The sequence below is a fragment of the Bufo gargarizans genome, chromosome 5 (genome assembly GCF_014858855.1).
Source record: "Bufo gargarizans isolate SCDJY-AF-19 chromosome 5, ASM1485885v1, whole genome shotgun sequence".
NCBI classification, from domain to species: domain Eukaryota; kingdom Metazoa; phylum Chordata; class Amphibia; order Anura; family Bufonidae; genus Bufo; species Bufo gargarizans.
In genome coordinates, this window is record NC_058084.1 from 318,712,020 (window position 1) to 318,732,720 (window position 20,701).

General features: G+C 42.6%; 1 protein-coding gene across 3 annotated transcripts in view; it reads left to right on the forward strand.

Moving 5' to 3' along the window:
• Window positions 1-20,075, forward strand: part of LY86 (lymphocyte antigen 86) — a 40,763-nt gene extending 20,688 nt beyond the window's left edge. For 2 of the 3 annotated variants that reach the window (XM_044294018.1, XM_044294020.1), the window contains 2 exons: window positions 16,187-16,239; window positions 19,206-20,075. In XM_044294018.1, coding sequence (XP_044149953.1) covers window positions 16,187-16,239; window positions 19,206-19,298 — 146 coding nt within the window. In that variant the 3' untranslated portion in view covers window positions 19,299-20,075. Of the gene's footprint in view, window positions 1-7,290; window positions 7,707-16,186; window positions 16,240-19,205 lie in introns of those variants that run through there. The other variant, XM_044294019.1, reaches the window with a different exon arrangement.
• Window positions 20,076-20,701: the final 626 nt, after the last annotated feature.

Consider the following 20,701-nt stretch of genomic DNA (forward strand, 5'->3'; position numbering starts at 1 on the left):
AATCAGAGCAGAGTGACGGGCGGCGCTATGTGACTCCAGCTTAAATAGAGGCTGGGTCACATGGTGCTCTGGCCAATCACAGCCATGCCAATAGTAGGCATGGCTGTGATGGCCTCTTGGGGCAAGTAGTATGACGCTTGTTGATTGGCTGCTTTGCAGCCTTTCAAAAAGCGCCAAGAAAGCGTCACAAAAGCGCCAAGAAAGCGACGAACACCGAACCCGAACCCGGACTTTTACGAAAATGTCCGGGTTCAGGTCCGTGTCACGGACACCCCAAAATTCGGTACGAACCCGAACTATACAGTTCGAGTTCGCTCATCCCTAATTTTAAGCAAAAACTATTTTTTATTTTCCTATTTAAAAAAAAAAAAGGGAAAGGGTTTGAAGCAAAACTTTTGGCACACGGCATAGTTAGTACCTAGTAACATACCCTTTGGCAAGTATCACAGCTTGTAAATGCTTGTAAAAGGCTGTGTTCCATGTATTGCTCTTTTGAGGTCTAACCACAGATTTTCTGATCAGGAATCTGTGAGGCCCATGGTAAAATCTTCAGCTTGCGCCTTTTGATTGCGCCCCATTGTTGATTTTGAGGTGTGTTATCCATTTGTAGAAGCCATCCTCTTTTCAACTTTAGCTTTTTTACAGTTGGTGTAATGTTTGCTTCCAGAATTTTCTGGGATTTCATTGAATCCATTCTTCCCTCTACCTGTGATATGTTCCCTGTACCACTGGCTGCAACATAACCCCAAAGCATGATTGATACACCCCCATGCTTAATGATTGGAGAGGTGTTCCTTTCATGAAATTATGTGCTCTTTTTCTGCAAACATAACTTTGCCCATTGTGGCCAAAGAGTTCTATTTTAACCTTATTGGCCCACAGGACTTGTTTCCAAAGTGCATCATGCTTGTTTAGATGTTCTTTTGCAAACTTATGATGCTGAATTTTATCGAAAAGATGGAGGAAAGGTTTTCTTTTGATGGCTATTCCATGAAGGCCATAATTGTGCAGATCTAATGATCAGTAAGGAAAAGGAAGAGACTTGTTTGGATGTTCTTTCGTAAACTTCTGAAGCTGAAATTTGTGGTGAGGATGCAGAAATGGTTTTCATTTCATGACTATTCCATGAGCTAATATTTGTGCAGGTGTCTCTAAACAGTTGAACAATGTAGCACAACTCCAGAGTCTGATAAATTTTCCTGAAGGTCTTTTGCAGTCAAGCGGGGGTTCTGATTAGCCTTTCTAGCAGCTGTCTTAAATTTTAATTTCTTGACCTTCACTGTTTCTTTTAACTGCCATTTCTTAATTAAATTTTGAACTGAGAAAATGGCAACCTGAAGCTGCTTTGCTATCCTTTTATAGCCTTCTCCTGCTTTGTGTGCCTTAACCATTTTCATTTTCAGAGTGTTAGGCAGCTACTTAGAAAAACCCATAGCTGCCATTTTTTGGGACAAGGTTAGAGGAGCCTGGGTATTTATAAAGCTTTGAAATTTGCATCACCTGGCCTTTCCTAACGATCATTGCAAAAAAGCCTTAATCCTAACTAACTCTGTCAAAGTTATATGAGCGCTCAAATCTCCTTGGGTTCCCATACTTTTGTAAGGTACTCCTTTCATCTTTAACTTCATGCATTTTGGAGATCATTTCTCCTTCAAGTTGCTTTACTGTTCACAGTAACAGCACTTTTGACCAGGTGTGCCCAAACATTTGCATGCTACTATGTTTATACTACTGCTACATGCTACTATATATACATATATTTATATATATATACAGTACAGACCAAAAGTTTGGACACACCTTCTCATTCAAAGAGTTTTCTTTATTTTCATGACTATGAAAATTGTAGATTCACACTGAAGGCATCAAAACTATGAATTAACACATGTGGAATTATATACATAACAAAAAAGTGTGAAACAACTGAAGAAATGTCATATTCTAGGTTCTTCAAAGTAGCCACCTTTTGCTTTGATTACTGCTTTGCACCCTCTTGGCATTCTCTTGATGAGCTTCAAGAGGTAGTCACCTGAAATGGTCTTCCAACAGTCTTGAAGGAGTTCCCAGAGATGCTTAACACTTGTTGGCCCTTTTGCCTTCACTCTGCGGTCCAGCTCACCCCAAACCATCTCCATTGGGTTCAGGTCTGGTGACTGTGGAGGCCAGGTCATCTGGCGCAGCACCCCATCACTCTCCTTCATGGTCAAATAGCCCTTTCACAGCCTGGAGGTGTGTTTGGGGTCATTGTCCTGTTGAAAAATAAATGATGGTCCAACTAAACGCAAACCGGATGGAATAGAATGCCACTGCAAGATGGTGTGGTAGCCATGCTGGTTCAGTATGCCAAAAATTTTGAATAAATTCCCAACACCTCCTCCTCCATGCTTCACGGTGGGAACCAGGCATGTAGAGTCCATCCGTTCACCTTTTCTGCGTCGCACAAAGACACGGTGGTTGGAAACAAAGATCTCAAATTTGGACTCATCAGACCAAAGCACAGATTTCCACTGGTCTAATGTCCATTCCTTGTGTTCTTTAGCCCAAACAAGTCTCTTCTGCTTGTTGCCTGTCCTTAGCAGTGGTTTCCTAGCAGATATTCTACCATGAAGGCCTGATTCACACAGTCTCCTCTTAAGGCCTCATGCACACGACCGTTGTGTGCATCAGTTGCCGTTGTGCCGTTTTCCGTTCTTTTTCGCGGACCCATTGACTTTCAATGGGTCCGTGGAAAAATCGGAAATTGCACCGTTTTGCAGCCGAGGCCGTGATCCGTGTATCCTGTCCGTCAAAAAAATATGACCTGTCCTATTTTTTTAACGGACAACGGTTCACGGACCCATTCAAGTCAATGGGTCCGTGAAAGAACACGGATGCACACAAGATTGGCATCCGTGTCCGTGATCCGTGGCCGTAGGTTGCTTTCATACAGACGGATCCGAAGATCCGTCTGCATAAAAGCTTTTTCAGATCTAAGTTTTCACTTCGTGAAAACTCATATCCGACAGTATATTCTAACACAGAAGCGTTCCCATGGTGATGGGGACGCTTCTAGTTAGAATACACTACAAACTGTGTACAAGACTGCCCCCTGCTGCCTGGCAGCACCCGATCTCTTACAGGGGGCCGTGATCAGCACAATTAACCCCTTCAGGTGCGGCACCTGAAGGGGTTAATTGTACTATCATATCCCCCTGTAAGAGATCAGGGCTGCCAGGCAGCAGGGGGCAGACCCCCCCTCCCCAGTTTGAATATCATTGGTGGCCAGTGCGGCCCCCCCCTCCCTCCCTCTATTGTAATAAATCGTTAGTGGCACAGTGTGTGCCCCCCATCGCCCCCCCCCTCCCTCCCTCTATTGTAATAAATCGTTGGTAGCACAGTGTGCCCCCCCATCGCCCCCCCCCCCTCCCTCTATTGTAATAAATCGTTGGTGGCACAGTGTGCGCCCCCCATCGGCCCCCCCTCCCTCTATAGCAGTAACAACATTGGTGGCCACTGTGCGGCCTCCCATCTCCCCCCCTCCCGATCATTGGTGGCAGCGGAGTTCCGATCGGAGTCCCAGTTTCGCATTGCTAAAGAACTGTCACTTACCAGTAGGAGGAGCTCCCGGCCTGTCACAGACATCGCAGCAGCAAGCAGGTAAGTATGAATCTTCTACTATTGTACTATTGCTAAGTAACCATGGCAACCAGGGCTGCAGTAGCGTCCTGGTTGCCATGGCTACCGATCGGAGCCCTAGCGATTAAACTGGGACTCCGATCGGAACTACGCTGCCACCAATGATCGGGGGGGGGGGAGATGGGAGGCCGCACACTGCCACCAATGTTGTTACTGCTATAGAGGGAGGGGGGACCGATGGGTGGCGCACACTGTGCCACCAATGATTTATTACAATAGAGGGAGGGAGGGGGGGCGATAGGGGGCGCACACTGTGCCACCAACGATATTCAAACTGGGGAGGGGGGGGTCTGCCCCCTGCTGCCTGGCAGCCCTGATCTCTTACAGGGGGATATGATAGTACAATTAACCCCTTCAGGTGCGGCACCTGAGGAGTTAATTGTGCTGATCACGGCCCCCTGTAAGAGATCGGGTGCTGCCAGGCAGCAGGGGGCAGTCATGTACACAGTTTTTCAGTATATTCTAACCTGAAGCGTCCCCATCACCATGGGAATGCCTCTGTGTTAGAATATACTGTCGGATCTGAGTTTCACGATGTAGCTCATATCCGACAGTATATTCTAACATAGAGGCGTTCCCATGGTGATGGGGACGCTTCAAGTTATGTTCGGGTGTCCGCCTGGCCGTGCGGAGGCAAGCGAATCCGTCCAGACTTACAATGTAAGTCAATGGGGACGGATCCGTTTGAAGATGACACACTGTGGCTCAATTTTTAAACGGATCCGTCCCCCATTGACTTTCAATGTAAATTCTGGACGGATCCGTCTGAGGCTACTTTCAGACTTAGAAATGTTTTAACAATATAATGCAGACGGATCCGCTCTGAACGGAGCCACCGTCTGCATTATATGAACGCAAGTGTGAAAGTAAAGGGACTCCTGACTTTACATTGAAAGTCAATGGGGACGGATCCGTTTGTAATTGCACCATATTGTGTCAACCTCAAACGGATCCGTCCCCATTGACTTGCATTGTAATTCAGGACGGATCCGTTTGGCTCCGCACGGCCAGGCGGACACCAAAATGACTTTTTTTTCATGTCCGTGGATCCTCCAAAAATCAAGGAAGACCCACGGACGAAAAAACGATCACGGATCACGGACCTACGGACCCCGTTTTTGCGGACCGTGAAAATAAACTGTCGTGTGCATGAGGCCTAACAGTTGTTCTAGAGATGTGTCTGCTGCTAGAACTCTGTGTGGCATTGACCTGGTCTCTAATCTGAGCTGCTGTTAACCTGCGATTTCTGAGGCTGGTGACTCGGATGAACTTATCCTCCGCAGCAGAGGTGACTCTTGGTCTTCCTTTCCTGGGGCGGTCCGCATGTGAGCCAGTTTCTTTGTAGCGCTTGATGGTTTTTGTGACTGCACTTGGGGACACTTTCAAAGTTTTCCCAATTTTTCGGACTGACTGACCTTCATTTCGTAAAGTAATGATGGCCACTCGTTTTTCTTTACTTATCTGCTTTTTTCTTGCCATAATACAAATTCTAACAGTCTATTCAGTAGGACTATCAGCTGTGTATCCACCTGACTTCTCCACAACTCAACTGATGGTCCCAACCCCATTTATAAGGCAAGAAATCCTACTTATAAAACCTGACAGGGCACACCTGTGAAGTGAAAACCATTTCAGGTGACTACCTCTTGAAGCTCATCAAGAGAATGCCAAGAGTGTGCAAAGCAGTAATCAAAGCAAAAGGTGGCTACTTTGAAGAACCTAGAATATGACATATTTTCAGTTGTTTCACACTTTTTTGTTATGTATATAATTCCACATGTGTTAAGTTTTGATGCCTTCAGTGTGAATCTACAATTTTCATAGTAATGAAAATAAAGAAAACTCTTTGAATGAGAAGGTGTGTCCAAACTTTTGGTCTGTACTGTATGTATATATATATATATATATATATACACACCACTCCCTCCACACTGGACCTGCGAAGGAAACCATACTTGCCTTCCACTTAGTTCTGGCTCCATAGGTCCTTCACTGTGCTTCAGTCTCTGGAAAGGTAGTAGAGGGGGTGTATATCTCACCTAGTCTGCTTAGATGGGTGAGATGAAAGAATCAGAGAAAGCTTGATTTCCTCAGCGAATTGTAGTTTGCTGAGGTCTTTTCTACATATCTTTACAAGGCTGTATTTTTATGAAATGCCAAATAGGATTGCTTGTCGAACCTGCCATTCCTTCCCGACTCCAGTACACCACTTTACCCAAGCCCAGGGGTGGGCAACCTGCAGCACTCCAGCTGTTGTGAAACTAAAATTCCCAGCATGCTTAATTTTTTTCTATGAGAGTTTTGAGAAGAGAAGAGCAAGTATGCACACTGGGAGTTGTAGTTTCACAACAGCTGGAGTGCCACAGTTTGCCTACCCCTGCCCTAGCCCAAAACAGCCCAGGTTCATTACTGGGGCATAAATACAGGGCTGGAAGGCTCAGTGAGTTGCAGAGCCTAAGAGTCTACAAATGCTTGCTGTGAGAAGCCCAATTTCCTGGTTATACTGAAGCATTTTGGTGAGGTAACCTGCATTTAGTTAGAGAATAATGCTTAAGGAGCTTGTGCAACCCACATAAAAAATAAATAAAAAAAAAGCGCTTATGTTTAGTAGTGGTCACTATCCCCACTTTTACATCAATGTTATGGATCATAAATCTTCAAATCTTATAACAGTCCTTAAAGGAGTTATTCAGGATTGACATCCTTTTTAAATATCACCTCCTCCCCACTGGACCTGTGAAGAGAAGCATACTTATCTGCTACTCACCACTCTGTGCTGTCTACACTGCGCATTGGTCCCTGCATGTAAATTTCTGGCATGGATGAGTTATGTGCATTGCTGCAGCCAGTGACTGGCCTTGGAGGTCATGTGCCACCAAGTGACATGTCATTGCTGCATCACATGCCGCTTGAAATCAGTCATTGGCTGCGGCTGTACATGTGACCCTGTCCATGCCAGAGGTTTTCATGTAGGGACTGAAGCACAGTGAAAGCAGCCCAGGACCTTTGGAGCCAGAACTAAGTGGAAGGTAAGTATGGTTTCCTTCGCAGGTCCAGTGAGGAGGGAGTGGTATTTAAAAAGCATGTTAATACTGGATAATCCTTTTAACTGCTAACAGTTTGCCTGAACTATGCTCAGCTTTGAGAAAGACACCTAATAGTTCAACCCAAGAAAAAAGGTGGATGGGAGGAATGCTTTCACCCTTCATATCTCAAGTGCCAACAGTGAAAGCAGGTATCAGCTGCTTTCACTCCCGAACTGATTTTTAAAGATTATATCTCCTGATGTAGAGGAGATAATGTTGCTATACAGTGATCCCTCAACATACAATATTAATTGGTTCTGTGACGACCATTGTATGTTGAAAAAATTGTATGTTGAAACCATAAGTCTATGAAAAATGGGTAATTGGTTCCAAACCTCAAAAATGTCAACCCAGAATAAGAAAAAAGGGAGGATCGAGGCACATTAAGCACAAAATTAATAGAAATAAAGCAGGTTCTGACCTTTAGCAGTCAGAAGAAGCTTCTGTATCACTCACTACATGTATGGGAACATCTTCAAGGTCTTTTCTTGGCTTGAAGTAACTCAGCACCTTGTCTTCATAATCACAGGTTTTAAGCTCAGCAAGAGCGATGTCTGGGAGTTTTCGGACAACACTATCACAACTTCCCTGGAAGAAAACAGATTCTTCATCTCTTGAGCTGTGATAACATGGTCATCTTCACAACATTCCTCTTCTCCACTGTCATGCTCTGTTGTCTTGTCAAGCTCAAGTAACTCTTCTGTAGTCAGTTCACCCTCATAGTCTTGAATGAGCTCTTCTACATCATCTTTATCAACTTCCAGACCCATAAACTGGGCTAAATTGACAATCTCCTGCTCAATCTTATATTCTGTATAAACCACATAAACAGTGACTTTGTGCATAGTGATGGACGAACATCGAATCAAATGTTTGCGAACTGCGCGTTTGCGGCAGGCCCCATTTACTTTAATGGCAGGCGAACCTGAAAAACCTTCAGGTTATATTTGCAGCCAGCAAACACTTACTAGAAGTACACAAATAGTCCCACAACATGGACAGTGATATACCAGAGGGGGGTCATTGGCAAAAATTCCCACAAAATATATGTATTTTAATCAGGGGCCATTTTTATGCGTCTTAAAGGGAAACTCTCAAGAATGTGCCCTGCTGGAGCCTAGAAACATTTTATTTCCTATCGGTTTGATGTACACAAATGTGCAGCACTCCACGTTTTTGTATCCTGTAGAGTCCATTAAAAAATGCATACGTTAGCGTAGTTTTCTTTTTCTACCATGGAACTGTATGGTGAACGGACGCCACTCTATGCCATCAGTCTGAGGCATCTGTTAACGCATACATTTTTGGTATGCGTTAAATGGATGGCAAAAATAGGATGTGAACCCAGCCCTAATGTCAGAGGGGAGGCCGCCATGTACTGACAGAGCGCTACCTGGTCCTGGTAATCAGGGATGAGGACTGTGTTTCCCAAGGATCATTTTCTACTGGGAAATACAGGGCACAGTATAATACACTAGAATATATATAATATAAAGATATTAGCCCTACCCCCGAATAATAATACAATAAGGTGGTCATTTATTATATAGAAATACGTCTATGTTAGGAGTATTTCTGGCACAGATTGTGACGCAAAGGTCCTTAGCACCGCAATCTGCATATTTTTCCTGCTCATGCCAGGTCTAAAAAAGGTTGGCATGGGCAGGGAAAGGGATACAGTTATGGGCATCCACTTATTGGATACCACCGCCATACATTAACCAGATAACACCTCTGTACAGTGACCGGATAATACCGCCATACCGTGACTGGATAAAAGGGTATAACAGGGCACAGTACAGGGAATGACTAGGGGTACGGGGTGGGGGGCACAGTCACATGACCATGTGACATTAGAAGATCCTTATGGTGAATGCGGTCCATACACCACCATAATGAGAGGCAGAGGAGTGAGACAGGGGTGTGATTATATGGCTAGAGATAAAAAATGTAACTGTCAGCCAGTACCCCCTTAAATATTAGGCAATAGGCATTCACCTCACAGCAAAGAACTTCAGATTCTCTGGCTGGAGGTACATTAGGCAGTCATAGGATAAAAATGTAACTGTCGGCCAGTACAGAACCCAAAAATTTGTCCACTAGGCATTCACCTGACAGCAAAGAACTTTGGATTCTGTGGCTGGAGGTACATTAGGCAGTCACAGGATAAATATGTAACTGTCGGCCAGTACAGGCACCAAAAATTAGCCAATAGGCATTCACCTGACAGCAAAGGACTTTGAATTCTCTGGCTGGAAGTACATTAGGCAGTCACAGGATAAATATGTAACTGTCAGACAGTACAGGCCCCAAAAATTAGGCATTCACCTGACATAAAAGGCCTTTTATGCCGCTGTATATACATAAGGCAAGGACCATTCTTTGTTCTGGGTTGTGGCGGATATGTGTGGGCTGGCATGAGGAAATTCAATTACACGTGGTCATCACAGGTGTTGAATTCCTCCGAGATCCATGCCTCATTCCTTTTAAAAAATGTGAGGTAGTCCACACTGTCGTGAGCTAGGCGAGTGCACTTATCGATCACGATCCTCCCTGCTGCGCTGAACATCCTTTCTGACAGGACACTCAACAAGGGGCAAGCCAAGAGTTCCATGGCAAATTGTGCCAGCTCTGGCCATAGGTCAAGCCTGCATACCCAGTAGTCAAGGGGTTCCTCGCTTCTCAGAGCGTCCACATCGGCCGTTAACCCGATGAAGTCGGACCACCTGTCAGTCTAGGCGTTGCCTGAGGCTGGATCCGGAGGGAGGCTGTCGATGGGTTGGATGCAAGAATGATCTCATATCCAAAGTGACCAACACATCTTCAAACCACCCTCTTTTAGCAGGTGCAGTAGGACACCTGTTTCGCTGTGGGTTAAAAATCCTCTGCCAGTTCCCGCAACAGCAGAATGCAGCATCTCTCACAGCAAGGCCTGGAAATGCTGCATTCTGACAACAATCTGTGATGCCGGGGGTCTAAGTACGTTGCCACCCATTACAGGACCTTGACCTTTATGCTTTTTATACGGGGGTCAACCTTCTAACACTGGAGCATGAAAGCCCCCATTTGCACTAAATTGGAAGCGGTGGAGCCCCCTGGCTCCTGCTCATTGCCCAGGAGAATGTCATCTTCGGTCTCCTCCCCCCAACCACGGATAATACCAGGAATCCCCGAAAAGTTTAAAGCCTGTATTTCTTGCTCATCCTCCCCCTGCTCTTCCCCCCAGCCACCATCCTCCTCTGACTCCTCTTCAGACTCCTGCTGACTAGTCTCAGATGGAGAGCCCCCCTGGGAATTCATTCAGCATTGCAACTTCCTCATCTTACAGCTCCTGCTCCTCGACAGCTTGATCAATGACACAAAGCAATGCACGCTCCAGAAAGAAGGCGTAAAGGTACGATGTCACTGATGGCACCCTGGCTGCGACTGACCAGTTTGGTGATCTCATCAAATGGCCGCAGAAGTCTGCATGCGTCGTGCATGAGCAGCCACTGGCGCAATGAAAAGAAACCAAGCTCCCCAGAACCTGTCCTGCCGCAGAGTTAGTACAGGTAGTCATTAACGGCACGTTTCTGCTGTAGCCGCCTATCAAGCATATACAAGGTGGAGTTCCAACGCGTCGGGCAGTCACAAATCAGACGTCTGACGGGCAAGTGGTGTCACCGCTACAAGTCAGCAAGGCGAGCCATGGCCATGTAAGATCTTCTAAAGTGGCCCGAGATTTTCTTGGCTGCCCAAGACATCCTGGACCCTAGGGAATTTGGCAACGAATCGCTGCATGACTAAGTTCAGGATGTGTGCCATTTTGCCCTTTTTCAGCAGATTGGCACCGTTGTCGCACACCACTTTACCCAACTGTCAAATTGATCTGGGATAGACACTGATCGGCCTGTGACTGCAGAGCTGAAAGCAGTGCAGGACCAGTGTGGCTCTTGGCTTCCAGGCACAACAGCCGCAGCACATCATTGCAATGTCTCACCTGGCACGTCGAATAGGTTCTGGGGAGCTTGGGGGGGGTGCAGCGGAAGAGGCGGTAGCAGTGGAAAAGGAGGAGTCAACAGAGGAGGAGACGGAGGATGGAGTAGGAGGAGGAGAAGAAGAGGCAGGCCTGCATGCAATCCATGGCGGTAATACCAAATCCACATGGGTGCCACAGGTTACATGCTTGATGGCCATCAGAAGGTTCACCCAGTGGGCAGTAAAAGTTATGTACCTTCCCTGCCCGTGTTTGCTAGACCACGTGTCTGTGGTCAGATGTATCTTGGAACTGACACTGTGTGCCAGAGATATATTAACTTGCCGCTGATCGTGGACATATAGTTCAGGGATGCCCTTCTGGGAGAAATATTTCCTTCTGGGGACCTTCCATTGCGGTGTGTCAATGGCCACAAATTTTCTAAAGTCTTCAGAGTCCACCAATTTATATGGCAGTAGTTGCAGTTGGCAGGCTAGCAGTTCCGACAAGCCAGCAGTCAGCCGTTGGGCAAGAGGATAAACCGGCGTAATCATTTTTTTTTTATGCTCGAACATTCGGCCCACGGAAGCCTGCCTTGTGCCAGATGGACGCGACAATGGCACGGTGGAAGGTGGAGTGGAGGACAAATGGGAGGAGAAGGAGAAGAGGCAGGACGTGGAGCGCCGGGAGTGTGGCTTTTTGGGTTCTGACGGCGTTGCTCCCACTGGACTCGGTGATGGGAGGCCAGGTGCCTTCTTAAGGTGGTTGTCTCTAGGTGAATGTTGGGCTTACCGCGACATATGTGTTGACAGCACAGGCTGCAGATGGCAACACTATTGTCAACAAAGGACACATTAAAAAAGCTCACACTATGGCGCTATATGCCTGCATCCTGGGAGCGCAAGATGTGACCGTGCATGGTGGATGGCTCACTCCAGATACATTTGCAGTCTGCTTTTTGCCTCATGTGCACTGTGAGTTCTGCCTGCTTCTCCTCCTTCTCCTCCCTATCTGCTGCTCCGTCTCTCCCTCTAAACTCCCCCTCCTCTTCCTCTCTTGTGTGCACCCATGTGATGTCCATCGACACATCTTCATCGTCACCTTCACCACCACTGACATTATAGATCTAGGAGCAGGCAGCAACAGCGGGGACTGATCTGGGTACTGTCGTCAGACCGCTGGGTGGCGGCCATTGCTACCTCCTCTTCCTCATCCGATGCCAAGAATGGCTGCACAGGTAAGGTCTGGGAATGGATGGAAAAATAATTCCTCTAACTCGAGTGGGGGGGCTATAGTGGTGGTGGTGTCTTTGGGGGTGCACACAGCAGAAAGTGAGGAGGGTGCAGATATAGAGGATGAGGAGGGTGCAGAAGCGGAAGGCTGAGTGAGCCACTCAATCAACTCTGGTGCGTCCTTTGACATAATTGCAAGCACCTTCTCTAACTTCCCACTTAGGCTCCGGCCTGGTGCACCTGCCCGACCCATACCACCACTGCGGATTGGCCTGCCTCTTCCTCTGCCTGTCATTTTCAAAATGATTCTGTGCCAAAGTCCCTAGAGAAGAGCAGTATTTGTGGAAGCTGATATATGGCAGGCCTCAATCAGTTGTTAGTTGAAGCTAGTATATCACCCTCAAGCAGTAATTTTGTGGAAGCAGTTATATGGAAAACCTCAATCACTATTTTGTGGAAGCTGATAGATTGCTGCCCTTAATCAGTATTTTCTGGAAGCATACAACTGCACTATAATATACTTTCGATGTTAGAAAGTATATTATAAGTATATCACACCCCTCTGTGTATCACACCTATCGATAGCACATCTCAATTGGCAGTCCTGTCCCATCTGATGGATGTGTTATGGGTCAAAGTTCGGCGCAATGCAAAAGAATATGGCACGTGCGGACATTGCCATATGTTTCGCAAACATCTTCTTGGTGTACAGTTTCTTGAAGTTTGAGATGACCTGTTGATCCATAGGTTGAAGAATGAGGAATGGTGTTTGGAGGTAGGAATTTAATTGTGATGAAATTAAATTATGCCTCCAATGATTCTGCCAGTGCTGGGTCATGACCAGGAGCGTTGTCTAACAGCAGCAGTGCTTTTAGCGGCAGTCTGTTTTTCTCCAGATATGATTTCACTGAAGGAAAATACTTTTGTTGCCCATTCATTAAACACATGTCTGGTCACCCAGGCCTTCCTATTGCAGTGCCAGAACACTCCTAAATTGGGATTAATGACTTTTGTCTGTTTGAAAGCTCTAGGGGTATCAGAATGATAAACCAACATTGGTTTTAGCTTAATTCTCCTGATGCATTAGCACTCAGAAGGAGGTTTAGTCAGTCTTTCATAGGCTTATGTCCAGGAAGACTAGCTTCTTCTCTTGTGATGTATGTTCGCTTGGACATTTTCTTCCAGAATAAGCCAGTTTCATCACAATTGAAAACTTGTTGTGGAAGGTAGCCTTCATCATCCATAAGATGCTGAAATTCCAGCTTAAAAAAATCAGCTGCTTCGCGGTTTGAGCTAGCTGCCTCTCCATAACGTATCACACTCTTTACTTCACATCTTTGCTTGAAACGTTCAAACCAACCTTTGCTGGCTCTAAACTCTTCATAACGACTTGTACCAGCAGCATAACCACTTGACTCTGCCTTTCCTTTCAGTTCTTCAAAAATGCATTTTGTACTTTCACAGATAAAGTTTCCTGGAACAGTGTCCCCTCTCATTTGCTTTTCCTTAATCCATAAATACAGCAACCTCTCCATCTCAACAATAAGATGGAGAGGTTGCACTGTGCACTGTGGTTGATTTGTCAGTCACTTTAATGCTGTTAAGTGTGTCTCTCTTCTTCACAATTGCAGAAATGGTTGAGAAACCATACTGTTGCACTAATATAAATTCTTACCCTTCTATTTACTTCTCTCTACCAAATTAGGCTATGTACTGATGCCATGACCCACATGTCTACCAGCATCCAGATCATGGCACACACAAACATCAATTAAGTTCCCATTTTACACTGTCCTCCTGTCCATATTCTATCTTTACCACACAATATGCAAAGTGCTTCTCTAGCAATACTCTAGAGATACCTGATGCTACAGTAAAAGTGGAATTCAACAAAACAAACACAGATTTTTTTGTAAAAACAAGTATTTTTATCTTACTTAACATAGCCGTATGAGGGCTTGTGTTTTGGGGGAGTTGTACTTTCTAATGGCATCATTTTAATTTTCTATGCCATGTTTGGGGAAGCCGTAAAAAGTTATTAATGGGTGGAACTGGAAAAAATGCAATTTGCCATTGTTATATACATTTCATTGTTATGGTGTTCTCTGTGCAATAAAAATGACACAGTACTTTTATTCTGTGGGTCAGTACAATTACAGGAATATCAAATGTATATAGTTTTTGTTATGTTTTAACATTTAAAATAAATTATCTTTGAAAAAAGTGGAGCGACCAGCTGTTTTTATTGATATCATTTAGTGGAATACTAGTGAAACTGACATATTACAAGAGCTGACAGGTCCTATTTTAAGCAAGCAAACACTTGCTTTCCGAGTCACATGAAAAACAATACAACTAGATAATCAAGTGTGTCTTTACCTTTACAGGTTTAGGAGTAACACTGCAAAAATTAAGAGCCTCATTTATCAAAACTAACAGTTATCAGGAAACGGTCTTAGTTGCCCATAGCAACAGCAGGCGAATGGAGCAGCGCATAGAAAACATAGTAAGCGCTGTAACATGACTTCAGTATGCCTTACACAGCCAGCTAGTTATATGATCATGTCAGGACCGGTGAAAGGTCCTCTGTAACTGTTCCGCCCCTGAGTTGAGCTTGGGCAGATGTGGCAGGGGTGGGCTGCTTTAGATGCTGATATCTCCTCAATGGTAGCAGCTGGAAGCCTACAATTTGTCTTGTTTTAAAGCTGGCATTCCAGCTCATACAAGACCAAAGCAGGAGATATCACTGTTAGAAATCGAGTTGGGATTTTACTTTCATTTTCAGCTAGAATGCCAGCTTTCAAACAATGCAAAGCCCATATTGTCGGGTATATAAAGCAAATGCTTTATATAAATATTTTTAAAAAAATTATCGGGTCAAAGGAAAAATTATGCAAACTATATTGACCCGTGAGATGGACATAAACATCTCAAAGAGTTCAATCGAGAACCTGGTTATTTTGTGCAATCAGTAAAACAGGGTACAAGCGTCTATGCAAAAATATAAATGGTTTATTATACAATAGGTTAAAATACAAACAAAAATGAATCAACATAAATTTCAAAAATATAAAATGATATGCAGTACCCAGAATTCTCCACTATATGATACCAACAAAACACTACTCAACCAACACAAGAATATTATGCATTACAGCTTTAAATTTGTGAGAGATATTCAATCAATGGATTATGCAGAAAACTCAATCAAGAAGATGACAGATACGAGCCCTTGCTCCGCCCAAAAATGATGACCAATCTGAATACCCATTATAACTAAAATAAGTAAATATAACTGTTTAAACTTATTAAAAGCACAACAATATCTCTTGTACCGAACCAGAGACATGAGCAGATAAAGTAGCCACCCCCTCCCTGTCAGTCTGGAGGAGAATGAGGGAGCAGTTGACAGGCTGCAGGAGGAGAAAAAAAAATAGTAAAAATATATAGAAATGTGCCAATATCATGACTATACAGACCCACATAATAAAATGATGCTATTCTTACCACACAGTGAACCCCGTAAAACAATTCCACAAAATAATGTAAAAATTGCAGTTTTTTTATCTTTCCCCCCAAAAAAATGTAGGTTAAGAGCCTTAGAGTTCCATTTTGATCCGTCATAATAAAAGTCTATGGCCAAGCATAACAAATCCATCTGGTTTCCCTTATGCAGGAAAGAAAACAAAGTCCTGCATAATGGAAACCAAACGGATCCGTTATGCTTGGCCATAGACTTCGATTATGATCGATCAAAACGGAAAGCCTCTTTAAGGCTTCCGTTTTGCATTGTGTCTAGGAATTCCATTATATTCCGTTATAATGGAATCCATAACGGAATTCCCTCCAAATCCGAAACCTGTAAAGTTCGGGTTCGCTCATCCCTAATTGTAAACTATCAGTTAGAGCTATATCATATTTGATTACTATGTCTTTTTCCTTACAGAGATATTTACATGTTTCTGGTGGCTTTTTTGTGAAAATGATAACAAGAAGTGTAGCCATATCAATAGCATCCAGTGTAAATGACCAAAATGTTGAACACTAAAACATTGCTTCTTGTTAAGAAAAATGTATCCTGCATACTAAAAAGTTTGAACAATTAAGAAATGAAAGTCTAAAGAAGACTTGTTACATTGTAACAGAGTTAAAAAAGCTACATAGTGTTCGCCAACTCACGAATAATTAGCATAAATGAGTTGCATTCATTATCTGAACTAACTGAACTTTCTTTTTAGAATTTGTGCTTTACAATCATTTTGTAAGTTTTGGATTTTCAACACTACCCAAAGTAAGAATCTTTTTGTTCCGTTACGTATGTTCTGATTATTATTTATAGTATCATTATTGGTTTATGCCTTTCTACGTCCAGCATTTTATGCGGATTCATTTCTAAATATATTTATTAAGGAGTTGTAACACCATTATTCTCATACATAGCTACAAATATACAACATAAGTAATAAAATTCTGGTCGCCACAAGCAACCACTAGAAGGAGCTTAGGAGTTTATTCTATTTTATTTCATTGCCTGATCTGTTCTTAACAGCATTTAGAGAAAAAATGCTTTTTGGCGGCCCCATGGTCCATAGACATAATGGCCTAGAGCAGGGATGTCAAACTCGTGGCCCTCCAGCTGTTGCAAAACTACAACTCCCATCATGCATGGGCATACTACAGCTATCAGGGAATGATGGGAGTTGTAGTTTTGCAACATCTGGAGGGCCATGAGTTTGACATCCATGGCCTAGAGGGAACCTCATTGACTTCTATGGAAGAGTTTTCTAGGCATGCTCTGTGACCTGTGCAGAGGTTATTGTAAAAAAAAAAGACTAGATAAGCCCTGACAATTACTTATTGTGATTGGTGGATCCTGTCTTATCTATCATTCTAATCCTGCCTGTAATGATGTCATCTCTGCGTACAGATAAGCAGTAACTGCACAGAGCAAGACGTGGTGTATATGACTATCCTTTGTGGCCAGTGTGAAAACTGCAAGATTTTATGTTTTTTTGTTTAAGTATTAAGTATTGACACAGAAAATAAAAAATAACATAAAAAATGCTTCAAAAATATTTTAAACCTAACAATGTGATTTAAAAAATAGGTTATTTTCTGATTAAAAATGTATTTTAAAATGTCTCCCACTTTGTTGGTACTGGAAAATACCAGTATGGATGTACCCTCACACTGTGTTTGCCTGTGTGTGTATAGTATACCTACAGCATATGTCTCCAATGGCCACTACTGTATAAACATACAGTGGTATCCATCACTCATAAGCTTCTATTGAAAAAAATGTATGTGCAGTATATGTTTTACTGGTTGGCAAAAGCATAGCAGATTGTGCTATTTCATACTGCACAAAAAAGGTATACTGATGCATAACAGCCTCCACTGGGTAATGGAAGTCTATAGATAGGTTTTACATTTGCGTAATAAGTTTTCCAAGTAAATAGAACAAGCTGAAAACCATCAAAAAATGCACCAAAATTATACAGGGTACATCCAACTCAAATAAAAGTCAATATAATAAAATACTTAAAAATTTACAGGTCCAATTAGATCTATGATATAGAGTGGTTTCCGGAAAGTTTGTGAACCTTACTGATTTTTCTTTATTTCTGCATAAATTGAACCTAAAACTACATCAGATTTTCACACAGGCGCTAAAAGCAGATAAAGATAACCAAATCAAACCAATGAGTCAAAAATATTAGACTTGGTCACTGACTTATTGAGGAAAATGGTCTATTATCACATGTCTGTGAGTGGCAAACGTATGTGAACATTTAGGATTAGCAGATATTTTAACGGTAAAATTAGAGTCAAGTTTTTTCAATCAATGGGATGACAATCAGTTGTGATTGGGTGACCTGTTTTAGTTAAAGAACAGGGATCTATTAAAGTCTGATGTTCACAACACATGTTTATGGAAGTGTACGAACAAAGGAGATTTCTGAGGACCTCAGGAAAAAAGAGTTGTTGATGCTCATTAGGATTGAAAAGTTTATAAAACCATCTCTAAAGAGTTTTGACTTTGCCAATTCACAGTCAGACAGATTGTTTGCAAATGCCAGAAATTCAGTGTCATTATTAATGGTCGACCCACAAAGATCTTGCCAAGAGCAAATAGTCTGCAAGGTCACAAAGGAACCCAAGGTAACTTCTAAGCAACTAAAGGTTTTTTTCATATTAGCTAATGTTAATGTTCATGAGTCCACCACCAGGAGGACACTAAACAACAATGTTTTGCATGGCATGTTTGAGAGGAGATAGCTGCTGCTCTCCAAAAAGAACATTGCTACCAGTCTTCCCTTTGGACAAGCCAGAATGCTATTGGAAAAGTAGTGGGATTTTTCGTTTTTGCATTTTTGTTTTTTACTCCCTGCCTTCCCAGAGCCTTAGCTTTTTAGTTTTTCTGTTCACGTAGCTGTATTAGGGCTTTGTGGGACAAGTTGCACTTTCCACTGGTACCATTTAATAATGCATATGATATAGTGGGAAACGAGAAAAAATCCAAATGGGTAAAATTGAAAAGAAAAACTGCAATTCCGCCATAGTTTCTTGGATTTTGTTTTCACAACATTCCCTATGTGAAAAAATGTACCTGTTCCCTTCATTCTCCAGGTCAGTACGATTATAGCAATATCACATTTGTATAGTTTGTTTTGTGTTTTAATACCTATAATTTAATATTTACGTCTGTGGTGCAATCTGTAGTTTTCAGTAATACCCTTTTGGGTATGTATGCTCTTTTGATAATTTTTTACATTTATGTTAAGTCCCCTTAGAGGACTGGAACATGCAATCGTTAAATCGCTTGTCCCATAGACTGCAATTAATTACCATTGCAGCCTATGGGACATTCAGTATATTTCTATGGACTGATCAACAATTACCAGAAACGTTCAGTTGCAGGTATTGCTGCACAAGGGAATGACACCAGATACTAAAATTAAAGGTTCACATACTTTTGCCACTTACAGAAAGGTGATATTGGTTCATTTTTCTCAATAAATAGATGACCAACTTATCTATGCCTACTTTTAAGGCATGTAAAAAAATCTGATTTAGTTTTAAGTCAAATTTATGTAGAAATATAGAAAATTATGACCGATTCACAAACTTTCAAGCACAATGGTAAATGTTACAGCAGGTGCTCATAGCTTCGCATTCAACTACAAGTTCACTCACAGCAGGAAAAAAGATGGAACCTGATTGTGATTTAACTGTTCATTTTCTCTTCTTTTGCAGGGAGAATATTTTATAATGTTGGAGCTTCTGAATGAACATGCTTATAAAGTTGCTTGTGCAAACTTCACTCTCTACAGTCATTCTCCAGTTTAATGATAGTTTTATCACGTAGTCGGGATGGTGTCACATTACGCCGCTTTTTTAGCAGTGTGCTTTGGAGCATTTTCATTGCATGTTTTCAATGCGTCTACATTTTAGATGTTGGGCAGCAGTAACATATAAAACACCAAACAAACATTGTGGGTTTCTTTGTGTTATGTTTTATGATAGTTTTCTAGTGTTTTTGCCCCTTGGTGTGTTTTTAAAAAGCATTATTTTCTGGGTACGGCATTTTTGATGCATTTTCCCATAAACTTTTTTAGACCTGGTGTGTGCGGGGAGTAGTCGCAACTAACCGCTGTGCCGCAATCTGTGCCTGAAATACGCCTAATATAGGTGTATTTCAGCATCATAAATGACCACCATAGTGTGGCAGCACCCTTATGGGAGTTAAATCCATATCAGCATGTCTTTCTAAATTAAATACTCAACTCAGACTCTTTTCACACTCCTGTCACTCTCCATTTCACTGGGTTTTAACTGCAGCAAACATACTATAATGGAATCCTTTAGGATTTGCTACGATTTGTTTAATGGTTGGATCGTAATATAGCTGTCATGGCTCCATTAAAGACAGAATTCATGACACTTAGGCCTCATGCACACGACCGTTGTTTTTGTTTAATGATAGTTTTATCACTTAGTCGGGATGGTGTCACATTACGCCGCTTTTTTAGCAGTGTGCTTTGGAGCATTTTCATAGCATTTTTGCAATGCGTCTTCATTTTAGATGTTGGGCAGCAGTAGCATATAAAACACCAAACAAACATTGTGGGTTTCTTTGTGTTATGTTTTATGATAGTTTTCTAGTGTTTTTGCCTCTTGGTGTGTTTTTAAAAAGCATTATTTTCTGGGTACAGCATTTTTGATGCATTTTCCCATAAACTTCTCTAAAAATGCACACGACCGTTGTTTTTGTCTGCATCCGAGCCGCAGTTTTTGCGGATTGGATGCTGACCCATTCACTTCAATGGGGCCATAAAAGATGCAGACAGCCCTCCGTGTGCTGTCCGCATCCGTTGCTCTGTTCTGTAGCCCCGCAAAAAAAATATAACATGCCCTATTCATTTCCGTTTTGCGGACAAAAATAAGCATTTCTACGCTTCCGCAATTTGCGGACTGCAAAAAACGGAATGGTCGTGTGCATGTAGCCTAATGTGAACATAGTCTTTTCAGAAACAATTCAGTTCTTAGTTTGATTTATTGTGAAGTATCCTATGTGCTGAAAGAGCAACTTTGGTAGTATTCTATTCAGTTCCTCTTAGGCTAGGGCTACACGATGATATGTGTTGCGCAACATTTTGTCGCACCAATATCACGCAACAATTTTTATAATTATAGTCTATGGTGTTGCACTGCAACATGCTGCAACAGTAGCAAAAAATCCATCCAACATA